This window comes from Rattus rattus, chromosome 13 (genome assembly GCF_011064425.1).
Source record: "Rattus rattus isolate New Zealand chromosome 13, Rrattus_CSIRO_v1, whole genome shotgun sequence".
In the NCBI taxonomy this organism is placed as follows: Eukaryota; Metazoa; Chordata; class Mammalia; order Rodentia; family Muridae; genus Rattus; species Rattus rattus.
In genome coordinates this window covers 9,278,421-9,297,952 of record NC_046166.1, presented here as the reverse complement: position 1 = coordinate 9,297,952, position 19,532 = coordinate 9,278,421, and the positions used below count along the sequence as shown (strand labels likewise).

General features: G+C 47.5%; 1 protein-coding gene across 1 annotated transcript in view; it reads right to left on the bottom strand.

Annotated features, from left to right (window-relative positions):
- The window catches only part of Frmpd2 (FERM and PDZ domain containing 2), a 79,190-nt gene that overhangs the window by 27,365 nt on the left and 32,293 nt on the right, over nt 1-19,532 (bottom strand). The window contains exons 14-20 of the mRNA XM_032919361.1: nt 19,023-19,179; nt 13,544-13,748; nt 8,606-8,769; nt 5,813-5,905; nt 4,493-4,600; nt 4,239-4,355; nt 676-827 (exon numbers count right to left, since the gene is read on the bottom strand). Coding sequence (XP_032775252.1) covers nt 676-827; nt 4,239-4,355; nt 4,493-4,600; nt 5,813-5,905; nt 8,606-8,769; nt 13,544-13,748; nt 19,023-19,179 — 996 coding nt within the window. The remainder of the gene's footprint in view (nt 1-675; nt 828-4,238; nt 4,356-4,492; nt 4,601-5,812; nt 5,906-8,605; nt 8,770-13,543; nt 13,749-19,022; nt 19,180-19,532) is intronic.

The window sequence follows — 19,532 nt, the reverse complement described above, 5'->3', positions numbered from 1 at the left end:
AACCAGAATCCCCCAAAGAGCAAGAAAGTATAAGCACGCACAGTTTGGGCTAGGGAGGAGCGTTCATACCAGACCTCTTCGAAACGTCCTGGCAGTTTTTAGAGAAAACAGCTAAGCACCTAAGGTAGAAGCAGCAGTTGCTGAAGCTGCTCTGAGCCTGGAGTTGAGAAGGACAAATGGCTGATGGAAACCAGGAAGTCATTCTGCAGAATGCTGGGAAGTGCTCTGCTCGTCACTGAAGGGATGACTACCTGTGCCAGCACAGGGCCAGTGACATGCTTATTCCATTGGGAATAGTAAGCATGAAATTTAGTTACCAGCTCAAGGACCCATTAGAAGTCAAGACTACAAGACAGCCAGTGGCCCATGCCTTGTCCTCAGTGCCAATCAATTCCCTCATGTTCTCGTGATCAGAACCAGCTCTAATAAATGAGTAGGGACACTAGAGGCTCTAGGCTGAGCCCTGGCATCCATGTCAGTAGCTCTGCTTCCTCCCATGCTGCCAGCTTATAGCTGTTTGACGTCACACATCAATAACACGGGGACCAGGACATGGGAGCACCACTGCACTCCACATCCTATTCCTTTTCTTCCAGAGTCTGGGATGTAGACCAAGAAGATAAGTATCTACTAGAGGGGAGGGTGAGGCCCATGCCTGGGTGGTGAGCTCTGCACCTGAACCATTTCTGGTCCTCTGACATTTCTGTCCTGGTCCTGTGTGTGTGCTGACTGTCGCCCCCGGCACCTGTCGCTCAGGATGTCTGTACAGAATGTGCCAGAACTTGCCGTGCTGTTCTTATCTTCACTGGGGATGTTCCCACAAACACCTACAAAAGTCAAGCCAAGAAGTTAATGTTTGGAGAGGCTGGAAGATCGCTCGCATCCTACACGAGACACAGACGTTTCCTTGAGTGACATGGAGAACGTTGACAGTTGTGGAGGACGCTGTGAGCTTAGCATTTCAGAGAGAATGTCAAATCTAGAGTAGAGAAAGGGAAGGTTCTAGATGTGATTGGAAACAAGTAGAAGTCACTCGTGTGGCCCAGTTATGAAAACATGGGAGCAGGGGCTCCTGCTGTTTATGTGATTGGGACAGGGCAGGGACGGGGGAGGAGAAGAAAAGAGAAAGGGAAAGAGGAGGAGAAGGGAGAGGAGGGGAAGGAGAGGGAGGGGAGGGTGATGAGTTCTTTCCATCTTCACAACAGGCTACCAGGAAACTGTCATCTCAGTTTAATTAGAATCAGATCAGTTAATTAATTAAATTGAACAGATGAACTACTTTGTCACAAATCCCATGTTCAATATGTGGGGCTTCTCTTAACCCTGATCTTTGACTAAACATGCAGTATTATTAAGGGTGTACTTGGTGGCACCTGGCTATTGGCACCTCTAAGTGAAGGCTGGCCATGAATCCCTTCTTCCTCCAACCGGCACAGAATACATCAAAGAGCGTGAGATGTGGATAAGTAAGTAGACCCTGGAGTAAGGTAACCAACATAGCTGGCCTTTGATTTCTTCATATCAGAATATGTCAGCAGCGTAATATTGCAGGATTGGTGAAACAGATTATTCTTAGACTGAAGATTCTGTGTGTGTACATAAAGGCGTGTGTGTGCATCAGCAATTGTACTTAATGTGCTCATGTTAATGGCTCAACAGGTGTGTATCGGAGAAAGGCAAGCATAACAGAGTTCCGTGAGACCTGGAGGTGGGAACACACGTGTGGATTGACTACTGTGACACAGCTGACTAGCGCCCAGGGAAGTAAGTGCCTATGCTCAATTATCGGATCAGTTTGACTTAATAAATTTGGTCTTGGGGTTGGGGATTTAGCTCAGTGGTAGAGCGCTTGCCTAGGAAGCGCAAGGCCCTGGGTTCGGTCCCCAGCTCCGAAAAAAAGAACCAAAAAAATTAAATAAATAAATAAATAAATAAATAAATAAATAAATAAATTTGGTCTTGAGTGTTCCAGATCTGAGACTCTGTGGTATCGAGTGAGTGGGGAGGATAGAAGTTCAGTCTCATGGTTCAGCCATGGTCCTGATTATTTTCCTCACATACTTCACTGTCACTATCCGTGGGGCAGTATTGCAAACATCCATCCACTTTCTTCCATGCCCTCATTAAGCAGGAGATGGGACTTGAGACCTGAAAAGCCACACTGTCCAACTGTGCCCCCTGTACCAGAAGGATAAGCTAGGAGCGGCGGTGGTTAATGGTGATTAGCAGCTTGATAGGATCTATAATCCGCTAAGAGACGTATCAGGTCAGTGAGGGCGTTTCCAGGAAGCCTCTCCTCAGAGTGGGCAGCACCTTCTGACCTTGCGAGAAGCACAGCTCTCTTGCTGGATCTTCTGTTGCTTCTGGATATCTATCCTTAGCAGTGTGGTCCGAAGACCAGCAGCTTCCCAGGAATCTTCAAGGCTCTCAGTGCCACACGGGATAGCTAGGGCATCCAGCCTTGTGCATGAAGCAGCTACCGTCCTCAGCCTCTCCAGAGCAGGCACCCACTACTGTGCTACCCATCCTGCACCATTTAAGTCAGTCTTTTTGAAAAATAAAAAAAATCCCCTTCTGTAATATATATATATATATATATATATATATATTTCATTCTTTTGGTTCCCTTCCTCTAGGGAAACCTGACCTTTTACAGCTGATTACAGCTCAGATAGCAATAACTGTTCATAGCTGCTCGTGATAGCTGTTAGCTGCTGGCTCCTAATGCCCAGTCTGGAGCAGCTGCCGTAACAGAAGGCCACCACTGATGTCTTTCTCCGGCAATGGATCAGCTCAGGAGAAGCAGCTATTGTATCAGAGTCATGTTCCCCACAAGGAACTGGGCCACCGCACAGAGATGGCACTGAACTCCCAGACAGCGAATGCACCTGTTGTCTGGAACCGCAAAACTGAACCCCGTCAGAGTGCCCTAGATTTTGGATACCAATTTCCAACATCTTGACCACTATAGTAGGCTGCCCTTGGGCCTCACTGAATTGTGATTTGCCCATCTTGTTCATTTCCTGACAACATAGAAAGTGAACTGAGTGCCCTCAAGGTGGAGAATGTGGAGGGAAATGCCAAAATTACTGACCTGCCTCAGAAAGAGGTGTTGGGGCTGTAACATCCCAGAGAGACAGTGGCCTTGAGGTCAGCATGATGGGAGTGCTGGGGCTGGCCCCCAGGCATTGTGAAAGACCCTAGTGACACTACCTGCAGTGAGGGTAAGAGACAGCTACTTGGTGACAGCCTGTGCAAGGGTGAAACTGGATTTCCAAGAGCAGCTGTGATGCCTGCATTTAGAGATGAGCCTGAGTTTGCAGGCCACCTCATGTAAGTTACACAATCACCAACCCAAAAAGCATCAGTAGTAACCAGAGTGAAGGGGAAGCCTCCAATGTGGGGTCCTTAGTGAGCAGCCTCCCTCTGTCCCTTCTTTCAAGAACCCCACCAAAATGCCCCAAGTAAACACAGTATTATTCTTTGTCCTATGCACTTGTTGCTTAGCTGTTGTTCTTTAAGTCAGAAGATGAAGAAAACAACCTTTTTCAACTAGGAATTTAGGAGCTGATCTGTGGCTACACCGTAAGAATACTGTGCCTGCGGTGCAGAAGCAGCCTGGGGACAAGTTTATTCTCTTTTCCAGACACCTACGCAACTGCTCCACCCGAGCTCAGCTTTAGAAATCTTGGACTTGAGTGTCGATAAGAATTCCTTCCCTGAGGATGTCGGGGAGGTGAGGTGAGAGGGAGGAACTGGGAGGAGAGGAGGGAGGTAAGGTTACGAAGCTATGATTGGGATGTAAAGCAAATAAATTAATTAAAAAAGAATTTCCTTAATTGTGAAGTGTCGAGAAACTGGCAATTTCTTATCAGAGAAGGAGGAGGAGGAGGAGGAGGAGGAGGAGGAGGAGGAGGAGGAGGAGGAGGAGGAGGAGGAGGAGGAGAGGAATTTCCTCCCTATCATGCGAGGGTGGGCAGAAACACAAACATGATGATGGGTATATCCAGCCATAAAAATGAAGAGGTTGCTGCCTTTTGGGGAGACAGGCAATTATGGGACCACGCTCACCCCTGCCACTGCAGAGCCTACTGATTCATGCCACTGTGTTGCCCGCTTACAAGCCATGGCCATGCATGCGGAGAGCGACACGGAAAAACTACATAGAGCTTTGCATGCTGTGCTCAAGGTGATAACAGGGGAGACGGATCCATTGTCCAAAGTAAGATGAAACGAACCTTTTGGCTGAGAAATGATTAGTTCTATGTCGTCAGGAGAATTCTGGATCATTTTAACAGCCATGTTGAATGTGAAGCCCTCCATGCTGATGTGATTCAAGGCTAGTATCTTCCCTCCTGGAGAGAGAGCGGGGTAGGGAGGGAGGGAGGGAGGGAGGGAGGGAGGGAGGAGGGGAGAGAGCTCAATAACCCCAGCGAGGAAACCGGAAAAGTGGTACCTTAAGACGTCTCAGGCAATTTAACTTAGGGTGTACCTGGTTTGATCTTTTTAGCTCTCTCTGCTGGTCCCCCAGGTATAAGGGAAGATATGAAAATGCCAGTCTTTGATTGCTCTCCGTCTTCTCCCTCATAAATGACAAAACCTGTAATCAAGATGGCATTTAGGGATAAGACGAGAATGACTGTGGCTCATGCAGCTACATGGTGCTGGTAACTTCACCTCAGTGGGACGCCAGGGGAAAGCGGACTGTGCCCTCCGCCATCCACAGCTAAGGTTAGAACTGCAGCCCACCAGCACAGGCTGGCTTTGTGACGGGAGTCTGGGTAGCCTGCACCCATCTGTGCGTTGTATGTGCTTCGCATGCACGCGGGTTCACATGCATGTGTGTGCACATGCATGCAGAGCTCAGAGTTTTATGTCAGATGTCTTCCTGGATTCCTCTCCGCTTTGTTTATCGCTTCATACATTCTTTCACACGTGTTTATGGGTATTTGCACGTGTGTCTGTGTCCCATGTGCGCAATGCCTGTGGAGGCCTGAAGAAGGTATCAGATCCCGTGGGTTGGATTTAGCTCAGTGGTAGGCACTTGCCTGGGTTTCAAGGCCCTTCCCTTTGGGTTTGGTCCCCAGCTCAGTGAAAAAAAAAAAAAATTCAGTATCAGATAGCCCCTGAGACTGGGTGATGGTTGTCCGGCGAGTACCAGGTTTGTGTCATCTGGGTTTCAGCCCTTCCACTTTTTTTTTTTTATTTTTTTCTCAGTGAATGGCCCCCTGAATTCAGTCTAAATAGCCAGCTTGCTGGTGGAAACCCTCCGTTTCCTGAGTACCAGGTTTTGCAAGCACAGCACCCATACACCCAACTTTTTTATGTGGGTACTGGGGATCTGAGCTCTGGCTTCACATGAGCATGGCAAGCATTTTATCAACTGAGCCATCGCCCCAGTCCTAGGGAAGATGATTCCTAACCAAACACTCTGTTTCCATATCTTACACAGTCTAAGGGTTTGAAATTGTGATTATTAATTGAAGACGAGAAAGATCACCTACTCCTCTACATTCCTAAGAACCTACTTAAACTGCAGAAAGGTCGGTACAAGATTTGTCTGCGTATGTGTGGTGGGCGTGTGATTCTGTGCTTAGACACACATCAGTGCCTGCAAAGAATCCTTCTTCCCAATAGTCTTAGCGGTTTCCTGGGGCATTAAAGGAAAGGAAAAATGGAAAGAATTGTTGAAAAAATTCAAGATAGGAGAGAAGTGTCTGGGTTGGGAGAGTGAAAAATTCAAAGGAAAGAATGGTGTCATTCTCCCTCTGCTGAGAAAAGCCTGGGCCTCACCTTGACGGAGCCCCCTTACCAAAGCCAAGAAGTGGATCTCGCTTCAGCATCACGCACATGATGTCGCCGTTGGGTTCGTCCATAAAGCCCTTCCTCTTGCTCTTCTGTGACCCTGAGGCAGAATCAAAGCAGCATATCTAGGTTTTCCCACCCAAAGAGTTGGAAACTGAGAAAAATGCACACACAAAGAACAGAGAGCAGCTCATAGAAAATCTTCTGTCAGCCTGGGAACAGATCACTGAGCGCCTATTCCACTGGACCACAACTGGTCTGCTGTCAGTCAAGATTTGACTATAAGAGTAGAGACCACGGCAGAGTGGTCAGTGATGTCCATTTTCTGTATGATTTACCATAAATCTCCCCCCCCCATTCCACCCTGGTGCTAGAGATGGTGCCAAGTCTCACACACACACACACACACACACACACACACACACACACACACACACACACACACACACACATACAATGTTCCTCCTTTGGAGCAATGTCCTCTCTACAAAGGCCAGTGACTCCGTGATAGTCAGAGACAGCATGAGCCCTGGAGGTGAGAGTGTGGCTAATGTCTCAGCAAAATGGTAAATGCTGAGAGACCTTCGGGCAGCCTTTAAGGCTGTGGGAAATAACTCTAAAAACATGAATTCAAAAAGATATCATTTCTCAACTATGCAAAATTTAAGGATGCAATATGAATTGTATAAGGAGTTTCACGGATCTGAAGTAACAGAGGCAGCTGCACTGGGAGCCACCTTGTCAGAAAGATAATAAGGAAGGCGATAAAGAGACTTAAGAGACTGGTGATTGCATGGCAAGATCCCACCCACCTAATCTTTTTGTTTATGCTTACAAAGGCAGGCAGATTCCCAAATTCAAGGTCAGCCTGGGACAGGGGGAGTTTAGGTCCAGGCCTAAGAGTAGTTAGAACAGTAATTTCAGGATAGCTTATCATCTGTGCCTAACCAAGACAGGCAGGTCTCTGAATTCTTTGGCAATCTGTTTTTTAAAAAAATATGTTTGCTGTCTCTTTCTGAGAATCAAGGGGCTGGGGACATGGGATGCTGATTCATAAGATACTAAAAATGGAGGCTAGGGTAATAACTGAATTGATATGTAAATATAAGACTGGGCTTTTGGCCTGCAAGAGATGAGTTATCCAGAAAGTTTTTAGAGCAGCAAGAGAAAGCTGTCTTGAGAAAGAGCAATCTGTCTCAAGCAGAACACAGGCCATTAGCTTGTAACCCACAATTTGACTTCAAGTCATTTGTTTCACTGTTCCCAGATACCCATCCTCTCAGGGACCCCTCTCCAAACTGAGACTGGTCCTTGGCAAGATGGAGTCTAGGCCAGTGCTCTGCCCCTGAGTTAAACCTCTAGTGCTTGCTGTTTTCTTGTGACAATCTCTCGATGTGGCTCAGACTGACGTCCAACTCACTATGAATCTAACACCGGCTCACACTCTTGATCACACTGCTTCTGCGTTCAAGTCACATGTGTGACCATGTCCCCTAACTTCTTTTTTCCTGGCCTTGAGACATAATGGAGGGTAAGCGCTGGTTATATTTCCTGGCAGTGACAACTGAAACTAAAGCACAGAGGTGAGACGACCCAGTCTCCCCACTCTGCGTCTTGCAATGGCCCAGATTTTGAATGTCTCCAAAGGCACCGTGAGTTGAGAACGTTGCTGCCACCATGTGTTGCTACTGGACAGAGTACAACTTTTGGGGGAGGGGCTTACAGGTACATTGAAACTGAGCCATTGCACGTGTGGTCTAAAGAAGGAGATCGTCAACGCCACTTTCTTTGTCTCTCTGCCTTTCTGCTTCCTCTCATGAGTGATCAGGCCTTGTCCATCATCCACTCCTACTTTGATAACCTCTGCCCTCACAAGCCCAAAGAAACAGGGCCCAATAGCCAGGATGGAGACCTCTGAAACTGTGGGTAAAGATAACCCTTTCCTCTCCTTTGATTTTGTTTTAAGACAGAGTCTTAATATGTAGCCCTGGCCAAACCAGAACTTGATATGTAAACCAGGCTTGCCTTGAACTCCCGGAGAACCCCCTGCCTCTACCTTCCCACCCTTCTTTTTAAATTGACTAACCTCACAATTTTTTTTTCTAATAAAGAAAAGTTAACATGAGTCTCTACTAGTCACCAATGTACAGAGGTTGACAGCCCAGCCTGTGGGTCCTAGGGTACTTCCCAAGATTGTCTGGAAGATACCCAAAGGAGAACCCTAAAGTTGTTTCAAGAAAGCTGGAGTCCTGGAGTAAGACTCAATTTCTGTTGTAGTTCCAGTGAGAAAAATCCCACACTAGTGACTGACCATCACAGTCAGTCCACTTCTTTCCTCCCCAGGAAGCCATGCCTGAGCCTGGCAGACAGACATTTTAGTTAATGCTGGTTTCAGGCTCAACATTCTTTAAGTATTAGTACTTTCCTTAGTTACAGAGTCTCTGTCTTCGTTTTTGACTGGGACCATGTGGAGAAAACCACACTCCCCTCCATGTGCATGCTTTCTGGGGAACATGGAGACCTACTATGGGACCATGAGAAGCAACAGAGCTGGTACTCCTCAGACTGGACCAGACCTTTGGGAACCACCTCCCCAAAACTATCACCTTCTAGAATCATGGGCCAGCCAAGGCCAGATGTTGTCTGTGAGAGGTCTTCTCAAATCCAAGGAGTTTTAAGAATAACTTTCAAAGTGACATGATTGTGAACTTTCTTTGTAAAACAAACCAAAGTGGTGTTTTGCAAAGAAGTGCAGGTGTGAGGCTCCCTTCCCTGCACCTGGCCAGGGTTCAGTCCGCACCTGCACACGTGCTGTGACCAGCTGTCCCAAAGAGAGTACGAGTTGGCCTCTGGTTCAAACCGATGCTGTGCAGCTGCTCTCCACCAGTGTACGAGCTGAGGGAAAAGATCGAAAGGTAAGATCGGTGCTCCTGGAAGAACTTCTTGGCCATTTGTTGGTGTGGCCTGGAGAAGGCAGCTTTGTCGCCAGAAATTCAGCAGATTCCCTCAACCAACTCCCCTACACTAGACGCTGGTCTAGTGAGGGAGACAACAGAATTCTAGTGAGGGAATGGCGTTAGGGCCTCTGTCCCACAGCGCTCATTATACTCACCCAGACTTCACATGAACCTTCGCTCTACACCTTAATTTGCATATGCAGGTGTTCTAGAACCCCATTTCCTCAGCCATAAAAGAAAAATGATCTTCCAATTTCCTAGGCTCATGAAGGTCTCCAAACCCAAGCTGAAGCTAGACAGCTATGCTGGCTCACCCATGTTTTATTGTTCGCTCTTGCTTTCAGCTAAAAGTCTCTAGAAGAGCCAGGCAACCCCACACATGTTGTCCCTTGACTGCAGGTTCAACCAGATTAGTTGAATGGCCCCCACCTTGACACATAGGGAGTTTCTTATTTTTTTTTAATTTATTCATTTATTATGTATAAGTACACTGTCGCTGTCTTCAGACACACCAGAAGAGGGCATCAGATCCCATTACAGATGGTTGTGAGCCACCATGTGGTTGCTGGGAATTGAACTCATGACCTCTGGAAGAGCAGTCGGGTGCTCTTAACCGCTGAGCCATCTCTCCAGCCCACATAGGGAGTTTCTTTGCAGGCATTCAACTGGCTACTTGTGCAGTGGCATGGTCTAGGTGTATTTGGTTCCCCAAGGGCTCAAGGGTTCAACTGTTGAAAGTTTGGTTCTCTGGGAGGTGATTTTGGGAGGTGGTAGAGGGGCCTAGTAGGATATAATTAGGTCACAGGCAATTCCTTCTTGGAAGGGATTAATTAGTTCTTATGGGATCCAAGATGGTTGTTCTGAAAGAGCAAGGGGCTTCCTGGCCCTGTCTTTCCACTGAGTCTCTCTGACCTCCACCTCCACAAAGACATACGTCATTAGACAAAGCAGCTAGGGCTGAGAGTGGGAGTAGAGGGATCAGCAGAACCAGCACCATGCTGTTTGGATTCTCCATTTTCAACTATGTGAGCCATCTGAACCCTTCTCTCCTTTAAGGTACCCTTCTAGGGTCTTTGTTTATATAAAACAGACTGGTGCCTATAATATTCCCTTAAGCAAAGCCTGTTCTGCATAGTACACTGATAATGAATCAAGTGGCCCAGGGCCACCTCAAACACACCCAGAAAGATGCAGAGTGCAGAAGGTGAGAACCAACACCAATGAGCTAGGGAATAGCAGGCCTCCAGCACAGCCAACCACCAGAGCAGTGCCATTTAGCCTGCCCCTAACATCCTTACCACACTGGTTACACACCTGGACAGCAGCAGGGGATGCCCATGCAGGCAGTTGTCCATGGACCCTCTCTGGGTCCCCAGGTTTGGGAGGTGGAGCTTGTCGTGGGAGCAGAGGCAGACCAAAGCAATTCTTTCTAAGCTGGGAGGAATCTCATTCTGCAAATACTCCCTTGCATCTGGCCTTGCAGTTAATGCACCCAAATTGACTAAAACTCATTAGGGGTCAGCCCTGAACCAGTAAGAAGCCAAGTGCGTATGAGCCAGAGGTGGGCCAGCCCTATGGGAGTTTGGGGGGCATCAGCCTTCCAAGACCCAAGTGCCCAAGGAGAGACATTAGCAGTCGAACAGGCTCAAGAGAAGGAAAGACACCAGCACCCAAGGAGGACCTGCGAAGGGTGGGAATGTAGTGTCTCTCGGTGTCCTTTTAAGAACAGCAAGGGCTTATCTGGCCTGGGTTTCTATGGCTCATGTGATCTGGGCCACCCAAGGAATCGTCTCTCAATTGTTCAAAATCCACTTACTGTTGACTGCAGAAAGACAAATGGTATATGAGTAAGTTATTACATGAGGAGTGACACTCATAGACAGAAAGTAGTGTGTGCTAAGGGCTGGGTTAGGGTTAGGCTTGGGTGGGAGGTAGTTTCTACACTGGCAGATGAGGAACTCCAGGAACGGTGGTGAAGCCCAACAATGCAAATGTATCCAAGGCCAGTGCCTTAGAAACAACAAAGTAGAAAGCATAAAACGGTTATGATGATACATTTTATGCCTTGTGTATTTTACCTCAAGAGCTTTTTTTTTTCTTTCTGAAAATGCCAACCTCTCAAAATTCATTTACTGAAAACTTCCACATTCTGTCTCCAGAGCTGAAGATACAACTGGCACAGTGCTATTCTTGGGAGTCTCTGAGCTTAGAGCAGACGGATGAGAGCGCGTGCTTGTCAGGACCGCACAGGCGGGGAGAGGCTGTCCTAAACGGAGCCAGTGCAGCAGGGGAGGAGCCAGCCCCTGGCCAGGCAGTCAGGAAAAGGCTCCAGAGGAGTGACCAGAGGGAAGTGGCCAGCACCCCTGTAGCTCTGCATAAACGACTTCTATCAATGGCACTGGTGATGAGGGCTCCCCTTAGGCTGCCTGCTGCTCCCACTCTGACTCTAGCCAGCATGCCTCAGATACCAAGCCATCAGAAAGACCTGCGCTTCCCCACATGATCTCGCCTGGTCATTTCTGCACACCCTTGAGCGCCAGGACACGTACCACATCTGTGCTGCAAATACCAAATCCATAGCACCCACCCAGGACATAGCATCATAGTGGATGCTGAAGAAACTACTCCAGTTAGACTGATGGGACAAGGGACAATCTAGTTCTAAGGACCTGCTTCTACCTGTCACCACGCTTCCAGTATATGAACCTTTTTGGAAGACACTTTATATCTAAACATTAGCAGAGGCCTTTAGAGGAACGAGATAGCCGAACCCCACTTCCTTCCTCTTGCTATCCTTTCTCTCCCACCCAGCAGAAATGGCTTCTTTCACCACATACTCCTGCCATGGCATGCAACGGGTCCCAAATCAGTGGGGCCAGATGACAATGGACTGAAACTGTGAGTCAGTATTCACCTTACCTCTTTCTGAGTTTATTACTTGCAGTGTTTTGTTACAGCAAGACTGGCCTTCTTCTGCATTTTCTTTCTTTTTTTCCTTTACATTTTAAATTACAGTGTGCATGGTGGGTGCGTGCGTGCGTGCGTGCGTGCGTGCGTGCGTGCGTGTGTGTGTGTGTGCACTCACACACATACGCTACAGTGTGGGTAAAGGTCAGCAGGCAGCAGATGACTTTCAGGGGTTGTGAGGTTTGGCAGCAGGTACCTCCGGCTGCTGACTCCTCCCAGCCCTGCTTCTGCCTGTAAACAACGAAGTGCTAGAAAATGCTCTAAACCAATGGGTGATGGGTAAAAGATGGCCACAGAACCACTGACACGCATTGAGATGGGGCCCATTTCTATTCCTTTTGAAGCTGTATGAACTCAGAAATGATGGCAGACGTGAGGAGGTGCTGGCTCTGGTATGACCGCTGGCAAGCTCTTCCAGGTCCCTAGAGCTCAGAGCAGCAGTGCAGACCCTCACTGGAGTATGGGAAGGGCTGAGGCTGCAAAGGAGGAAGAGGGTCTCAGCACGGAGTACCCTAGCCACCTCCACACAGAAGGCATCCTCCGATGACCATCACACCCTCGATAGCACGCAAAGCCACAAAGCGAAGTTCTGCCTCCTTTTCTAACCCAGGAAGCTGGGAGGCCGACTGCCAGCCTGCACCTCTCTTCTTGGGGCGCTTTGTCATGGAGACTCAGAATGAGGTTGGTTTGCGTCCTCCATATTGATTGACATTTGTACTGCATAGGGAGATGCGTTTGCATCAGCAGAATTGGGGCAAGAATTCCCGAAGCATTACTTTAAGGTGTCTGCATATATGTGTGTATTTCAGTTCAAATGAATCATCTGTTCCCTCCTGCTGAAGGAGATGTGGAACTCATCTCCCCCCAAAGTGGATCCTTCCACCTCCTCTGCAGTAAGCAGCCTAGAAATCTGTGCTATTTACGTAATTGACTTGTAAGCGTGATCCAAGTTCTAGGCTATTTTTAAATGTATGGATCATTGTTTGACAATGGAACATTGCATTAGGAGCTCTCTGCATTCACATTCGAATTTGAGTGACAAGCCTGGAGAGTAGCGGCAGGTCAGGGTGGCAAGTACGATCTCCAGGACTGGTGGCTGTGCTTGTATCCTAGCCCCTGAGTTTCCCTTTCTGGAAAATGGGGAAAAAACAATACAAACTTGGCAGCTCTGTGTGGGTTAAGTCAGCTGGGGAACAGGTGTTCAGAGCAGTACCAGGCTTATGATAGCACACGGCTTATGATAGCCCACAGCTTATGATAGCCCATGGCTTATGCTAGCCCATGGCTTATGATAGCCCCTGGCTTATGCTAGCCCACAGCTTGTGATAGCCCCTGGCTTATGCTAGCCCATGGCTTATGCTAGCCCACAGCTTGTGATAGCCCACGGCTTACGATAGCCCCTGGCTTATGATAACTCCTGGCTTATGCTAGCCCATGGCTTATGCTAGCCCACAGCTTGTGATAGCCCATGGCTTATAATAGCCCGTGGCTTATGCTAGCCCATGGCTTGTGATAGCCCCTGGCTTGTGATAGCCCAGCAGTGATTACTGGCATTTGCTAATTTTGCCTTCTTCAACTTGCTGTCACCACCCAGTTCTCTCTCTACCAGAGGGTCTCAACAGAAGGCTACAGGAGTGACATCTGACCCTATGGCAGTCAACTTAAGCATAGTGGTCTCTGGTCCATCTCTGGATCACATTAACAGCGACCCAGTGAACACACATGTTCTTAGGCACAGACTAAAGTCTCTGGTACAGATGGTCCAGTGTACCACACGCCTGGTCTTCTGGGCTCTGAAGAAAGGCGAAGCCTACCTGCTTCTGATTCTCTCCATCTTGGGCTCCTTGCTACCTTGCATGTTCTCCATAGCTGTGCCCAGTTGGCCTCCTGTGGCATTCTGCAGCCTGGGTACGCACAATTCATTTTCCGAGCAGGACAGTTTCTGAATCCAAGTGAGAGGGTTGGCCTGTGTCTGGTGTGCAGAATTCAAACTGGCTATTTGTGCAAACTTATTCTGACCTGAATTGGGGAGAAAAGACAGACAGACACAGGAGATTACACCGGCTTCACTCATTGCTCTCGATACAGTGACACACTCCTGACCATGACTCGTCTCTCCCAGTTCTTTTTCTGCACGGAGAGACTTTAAAACTGCCCCCTGCTACCTTGGAGAGTTCTTGTGCCTGACTCGGAAAATACAAGTTCTTCTAATCAGTACTCGCTAATGAAAGATGCTTCGGAAGCCTTAGAAGAGAGCCAAAACGGTCCCTGAGCTGATAGACTGGGAGCCAAGAACCTGCTCTAACTGGTGCCACTCCACGCTCCAGCAGGCCCTAGACAAAATGAGCGTCCATGCCTCATTCTGCATTTCCCCTCACAGACCTGCTCTCGCAAACAGTTCTGTAGCAAAGCATCAGGCACCCACAGGCTCTTCCCGTACAGGATCATCTCTAATGTCTACACAGCTTACTATGCCCCTGAACTAAGAGTCTCCTGCCGGGTCCTAAAAGCACACGTCAGAAGTACTGACCCTCAGCTCCAGTCCTTTCCCCCTTCTCAGAGGGCTTAAGAAATGAATCCTGGCAAGATACTGAAAATGGGGCTGTGGTTATGAGGAGAACCGCACTCAACTATTTGTGCTCAGAGAAAAGTGAGGTTTCACTAAAAGATATCTTAGGTTAACTAGACCTTGTTCAAAGCTACATCTTTTTTGCTGCTAAGGATGTCCCAAAGACACTGGCATGCTGAGAGGGCAGTGTCTGTCCACTGCCACTGTCCACTGGGCAATTCACAATATAACTGTGATGTCTGTGATGATTTCGTCTGGATGTTGAGGGCTCAAGCCCAGGTTTGTTACAGCATCTCAAACACCCAAGAGGCATCCTGAGCTAAGGGAAAGGTCACTGGGGAGAGACCCTGGGCCCCACAAGAGTTGTCCTGTAAGCATAAGCTCAGGGGAGGGCCACGTACACCCCAAAGGCCAAGACCCACCCACAAAAAGGGCTGAGAAAAGACTTGGAGCCCACTAGGTCGTGATGGCAAATGCTGCCTGATTTCATCCTGGAACTGTGCACTTGTAGGAACTGGTGACTTTTACTTCTCCCCAAGGATCCAAACAGAACTGTGAATAAAGTGCCTACTGAGACAATGCGTGGAGGGATGACTAAGAGACATTTGGAAAATGTTCAACTTCTCACCCATCGAAGAAGCAAAACAAAGCCACAGCGAGAGATCAACTGTACCTGTCAAATGAGCACAGAAAACGCAATGGCATCCACTCTTCAAGAATGAAGAAAAAATAAATGAAATCAGGACGGCACAGGGCTCCAGTGACAGACACTCAAGAGACACACTGAGGCTTTAAAAAGTCCCTGGCTGGGTGCCCAAAGTTATACTTCTGAGGTTAAGGAGTGACACGGAAGCCAGAAAAAAATATTTTTCTAATGATGTTTATCACCGTTGCATTTGCAATTTTGAAAAATATATCAAAAGAAATGATTAATTTTATTTCCAAGCAAGTCATTTATTTATCCATCCATCCATCCATCTATCCATCCACCCAACTACTCATTCATCCATCCATCCATTCATCTATCCATCCATCTGCCCATCCATCAAAGAAACAGGTACTAAAGGCTGACCCCATAGCATATGCCTACAATCTACCTGGAAGGCTGAGGCTAAAAGATCCTCTGGCTACACAGCAAGACTGACTCTAAATTAATTAGCTGATTGGTGAATAAATGAGACAAAAAGCATGCATATACCACTTCTTATTTGTCTGTTCTATACCAGAGCTGGGAAGGTTATGACTTACTGTCCCTACCTTCAAGAAATTCCTCATCTATTACAGATGTAGACACACTTGAACACAGCGGACGTCACAGATAAAATGACAGAGGTCTGCAAGAGGAGGCAGTGGCCCCCTCCACCTGGGAAGGGATCAGCTGGGAACAGCCAATCAGAGAAGGCTTCAAGATGGAGGTTACCTTTAACTTACTCTAGAAGAGACAGACTATCTCGAGAGTCTGATCCCAGAAGGGCTGGGTAAAGCATCCCTGAGGAGGCCACTGTATTAGTTGCTTTTCTCTTTGCTGTAATTAAATACCCACCTAAAGCATCTTAAGGTAGGTAAGTTTTATTTCGGCTTGTAGTTCAAGGGAGAGTCTGTCATGGTGGGAAAGGCATAGCAGTAGAAGTGTGCGTCCACAAGCAAAAAGCGGAGAGCAATGAATACCAATGCTCAGCCTGCTTTCTCGTATTCTACCCAGGACTGCAGCCCACAGAAATGGCGCCACCTGTAGTTAAAGTGGGTCTTTACACCTCAGTTAACCCAGTCTAGATAAAATCGTTCATGGCTATGCCTGGAGGTTTATCATGATCCTGTCAAGTCGATGGCCAGTATTAACCATCACAACCACTGAACACCAAGACACAGAATACTGCAGTGGACATGGATTTCGGCAGGTATCAGAATGGCATACAGGACAGCTGGGAAGCAAAGCGAGGCATCAGGACAAGGAGGAAGTCTAAGCTGGGGCCAGACTGGGAAAGGTCCCCTCAGAACTTAGGGGTCATCTCTTCTGACAGTGTGGAACTGTGAACAAGCTTCTGCAAGGGAAGCATGACTGTGACTGGATCAGAGCTTTTGAAAGACTTCTCCAAAGGCTGAAAGACCAGTCAACAAAGTCTAGCCGGATGCCTGTCTGACAGCATGGGGTGACAGGTAGAGTAGGAAGGAAAGGTACTGGTCAAGTTTCCCAGTTTTCTGTAGAATGTGATTGATGGTCCCACTTAAACAAGATGTCAAAAAGAAGGAGGTGGAAGAGACCAACTCTGGAAATGAGTCTGGGGACAGGTAAAAGTTGTTGGCTCTCCCCCCCAGGAAGCATTGAGACTGGGGAGATTTCTCAGTCTTGAAAGCACCAGGACCTGAGTTTGAGCCTTAGTGATTGACAGAGAAAAGTCAGGCACAGAAGCGCGTACTTTTGATCTCAGAACTGGGTGGGGCAGGGGTGGAGGAGACAGACAGATCCCTGGGACTCCCGGGCCTGATAACCTTATCCAGTCAGTGCCTCAGCTTATCAGGAGATCCTAGCAGACAGTCAGCTCCTGAGGACAGACACCTGAGCTTGTCCTCTGGCTTCCATGTGTATGCATACACATGTACATACATGCTCACATGCGTACACACATGCACATACTGGGGTGGGGTGAAAACATGGTTTCTGCAGAGTTTCTCACAGAGATTCTTAAAAGGCAAAGGGGAATTATTTAAGTGGACCTTCTTAATGTAAATGAAATGTTAGAGCCCTGAAAACTCCTAAGATTACAGAGTTTGAAGTTTGAAAAACAAAACAAAACAAAACAAAACAGTGTATTAAGAGCCAAGGAGGCCTGAAGGAACAATTTCACACGTGAGCTCAGAGTGCCTGTACAAACATTTTATGGCTGCTCAAATCAGGCCATAAGAACAGTAAGTACCCGTCATGTTTACACACAGCATCTCGGCAACAGCAGGTACGTCAGGCACAATTAATTTGCATCTAGACCCATGGAATTCTTCTGGAACCAGCAGCCCATGTTTCAGGGACATAGTCACAGGTTTGTGCTGTTGTAGACCATGAGTTACTTTTACTCCTTATGTTTGTTTCTGTTTCCCAAAGCTCTGACCCTGTTCTCCAATTCATTCAGGCCACAGACTGGCCCTTAAACCTCTGTGTATATTGCCTGGCCCAGAAACAAATCCGATAGGTAGAAGCCACTGTCACCATTGTTTACAGTACACCGAGCACTGGGTAGTGAGCTAGAAACATGACATACTGTCTCACTGGTAGCACAGACCTGAGAGGCTCGGTGTATCCTAATGAGGACACCAAGATTCAGAGAGGGACCTGAGCTCTCAAAGCCACACAGCCAGTAAGTGGCACTCAGCAGAGTTTAAGAGACACCCGAGGCTTCTTCACTAGCCAGGGCCTTTCTGCCTTGTGCTTGGGCTGAAGTCACTTAGGTTCCTTTGCACACAGATTCTAGTTCAATAGGTGTGAGGTGGGTCCAGAATTCGGCATCCTTAGTAGCTCAGGGGCTCTCAGTGCATCATTGTAGCTAAATGTTCCCTTTTACAAACAGAAGAGATACACAGAAGTCAAGAACAAACATGATGTAGTCAGCACCCAAAGAGAAGTCTCAGGCATTCAAGGCTCTGCTAGGAAAATGGTGAAAAGCACAGGGGAAAGTAGGTGAACACTAGGCTCTGGAAGCGGCTGATACATGGTTTCATTTCTCCACACCCTGGTTTGCCCCTCATAGTCTTGCCAGTTCTAGCCTCATAGGCTGACTTAACCTGTAGAGTTTGAGAGAACAATGCATACGCTGTGGTCATAAATGAAATTTTCATGTGTGTGTGTGTGTGTGTGTGTGTGTAGTGGGGAAGGTAGGTGAGTAGTTTTCCTGCATGTATGTCTGTCTACCACTTGCATGTCTGGTGCCCAAGGAGTCAAGAAGAAGGCTTGGGATCCACTAGAACTAGACTTACAGATTGTTATAAGGTGCCATGTAGACACTGGAAATCAAATCCGTGTTCTTGATGGAGCAGCCAATGCTCTCAACCATTAAGTTCTCTCCAGGACCAAAATAAGGTCATTTTTAAGGGATTATCACGTAGAAAAGGAGGAGGAGAAATAGTCTATGGCTCTATAGTACACAGTCAATAAACACTAACTAGTGTCATGCAATTGGATGACCTCATCTTAATCATTAATATCTTTCTTAATTACATCAGTAATACAAGCCCATTTCTAGGTTGCTCCTGCTACCATATGACTGCTCAAGAGTGCACATGGCTGTCGCCCCACCCCCTACTGAAGGGAGGAGATATTCCCCTGTAGGGCAGCACACAGGTCTTTGTTACCCTCCCTCTCTCAGCACCGTGTCATGGACAGCTCCACTTGCCATTAGCTCCTGTATTTATTACCTTAGGGCAGGCATCTGCAGTCAACTTGTGAGTTCAGAGGATATAAACCTCCTTTCGGCTTCTACAAGGTTAGATGGATGAACAGAGGGAGAGAGGGAAAGGAGAGAGGAAAGAAGAGGGAGAAAGAGAGAGAAGTAGAGAGAGAGACAGAGACAGAGTGAAGGGGGAGAGAGAGAGAAAGGAGGAGGGAAGGATGGAGGGAGAGATCGATATCCAGTTGCATTCTGAGAAGATTGTATCAGTTTGCCCGAGTGTTATTTGCAGTTTTGTGAGAGAGCAAACCTGTCCACTTGCGTGTTGGTAACATAGTATACACTTACCAGTTAAAAGATGGGGAGGCTGCTCCGAGCCCATATGCGCATTAAACCAATGCTGGGAAGAGCAAAGGCCCAGCAAGTATTTACAGGTCTTGGCTGAATCCGTGACAAAGGTGTACTTTTTCCCAGTGGTGCTGCTGGTGACAGTGAGCTTCCTTCTCTGGAGGAAGCAAGCACAGACTTAGAGCCCTGACCCCCTTTATCTATCCCTTAAAGTACAAGGGTGTAAGCAGTGATAAACCATCAGCTCCCCGCAACACACTTCTGGAGATGCAGGGCAGGTAATGTCTGACGAAGGCTCAACTTCTTTTCTTAGACAATGGCTAAACAAGACCCTTCTGCTTATTCTCCTTCCTTTGTGAGCCAATTGTTTGTCATATAATTGCTATTATCAAGGAGTGTGCTGGACAGAAAGAAGGTAGAATGAGTCAGGGGACACTGGGTCCTCACAAGTACATTGCACATTGGTGGGCAAGCACTCCCATGGTTTTTATTCTACAAGCTCCAAGCTTC